Below are 1,493 nucleotides of genomic sequence, written 5' to 3' on the forward strand. Positions count from 1 at the left end.
ATAAAACTTAATAAAGAATAAAGGAACTCAATGTTACAAAGAATGGGAGGTATATGTAAATGAAGTAAAATTTTGTGGATGTAATACCAAGAAATACTTTTTTCTCATATTGGATGATTGAATTTGTAAGGCATCAAACATCCAATAATTATATTATAAAAGCTAGTCATACCAATTAGGAAGAAGAAACAAGAGGCAAAATCCAATTAATTATTAATCATCTTTTTCTGCAATTGGAATATATATATATATATATATATATATATGGAGTTTAAGAACTCAACAGAAGGAGCCGTCTTAAGAGGTATGATATATCCATTTTATTTTCAAGTATAATAGTTAATAAGTTCATTTAATTTGTATCACGATAACCATGCAGTGTTCCTTATCTAACAATTCTGTTCTCTTCCAGTGTTAAGGGATGCTCCGCCTAGTCATTACTTGTTAAAAATTCAGTCTTTCTCATCTCTTACCAATTTAAACAAGTTCATCTCAAACAATTTTGATGCTGGGGGCTTCAAATGGTATTTTATTTAATCAAATAATATCTACTTTGTTTAATTGTGTATAACTTTTTGAAAAATTAAGCCAAACAGGGGACTTATTATTAGATTCAAGAAGAATAATATCAATATAGTGTATATAGATAAGAATAAATATTTAGATCTCTTTTTTAACATTTTGAATTTCATCTGCAATTATAGGAAATTGTGTCTCTATCCAAATGGAGACAAGGAGAATAAAGGGGAAGGTCATATATCTATTTATCTAGAATTGGCAAAAATGAGTTCTTTCCAAATTGGGTGGGAAATCAACATGATTTTCAATTTTTTTGTATTTGATCAGCTTCAGGACAAGTATGTTACAATTCAAGGTAGCTTATTTCTCTACATATAATTCAGCAACATTTATCTTTTCTAGCTCTTTGGTATATATATTTTATTTTCTTTTTCTTTTTCTTTTGATGTAGATGGGAGAATAAGGCATTTCCATTCAATGAGTACAGAATGGGGCTTCTCCAGATTCTTGGACCTGGAAACCTTTCATAATCCATCAAACGGATACCTTATCAAAGACACTTGTGTCTTTTGTGCAGAGGTTTTTGTTGTCAAAAATACTTTTAAGGGGCAGTTTTTATGATAGATGGAAAATCCTCCTACTCATTATCATACCTGGATGGTTCGGTTAGTTTGGACAAGTCACAGCTCTCCTAAACGTATTAATGCTTCTCTAGCAATAATAGGTTCATGTTGTGATAAAGTAAATGATACTTTATGTTTGTCTATCATTCTGCATCTTGTAATGTTGTTGGGTATGAAACTAAGGGTTCTGATATATAAGATTTGTGGTGCTACTTTGTTTTGATTTACTACTACTGTTGTTCTTAATTTGTACTATCTTGTGTCTCATATTGGAGCTTTTAAGTTATTTGACCATGCTTACTATTGAAACTGTGCCAAAAGGCAGTGAAATGATCAATCAAACAGGTTTTA

At 30.2% G+C, this 1,493-nt stretch overlaps 1 protein-coding gene across 2 annotated transcripts; it reads left to right on the forward strand.

Moving 5' to 3' along the window:
• Positions 1-260: 260 nt before the first annotated feature.
• LOC116119869 (ubiquitin carboxyl-terminal hydrolase 12-like) lies at positions 261-1,242 on the forward strand. 2 transcript variants are annotated; one of them, XM_031405804.1, is made up of 4 exons: positions 261-304; positions 413-524; positions 705-874; positions 971-1,242. In XM_031405804.1, the coding sequence occupies exons 1-4, from the start codon at positions 265-267 to the stop codon at positions 1,138-1,140; spliced, it is 492 nt and encodes a 163-aa protein (XP_031261664.1). In that variant the 5' UTR covers positions 261-264; the 3' UTR covers positions 1,141-1,242. The 2 variants fall into 2 exon arrangements, with proteins under 2 accessions (XP_031261664.1, XP_031261665.1); XM_031405805.1 differs by having other exon boundaries at positions 1,007-1,242.
• The last annotated feature ends 251 nt before the right edge of the window (positions 1,243-1,493 follow it).

This window comes from Pistacia vera, unplaced genomic scaffold (assembly GCF_008641045.1).
Source record: "Pistacia vera cultivar Batoury unplaced genomic scaffold, PisVer_v2 Contig909, whole genome shotgun sequence".
NCBI classification, from domain to species: Eukaryota; Viridiplantae; Streptophyta; class Magnoliopsida; order Sapindales; family Anacardiaceae; genus Pistacia; species Pistacia vera.

Bases quoted from the DNA above. Each gene is read 5' to 3' on its own strand.
- LOC116119869 (XM_031405804.1), top strand. From the start codon at position 265: ATGGAGTTTAAGAACTCAACAGAAGGAGCCGTCTTAAGAG. The intron at 305-412 runs GTATGATATATC...GTTCTCTTCCAG, and splicing joins AGAAGGAGCCGTCTTAAGAG to TGTTAAGGGATGCTCCGCCT. The intron at 525-704 runs GTATTTTATTTA...CTGCAATTATAG, and splicing joins GATGCTGGGGGCTTCAAATG to GAAATTGTGTCTCTATCCAA.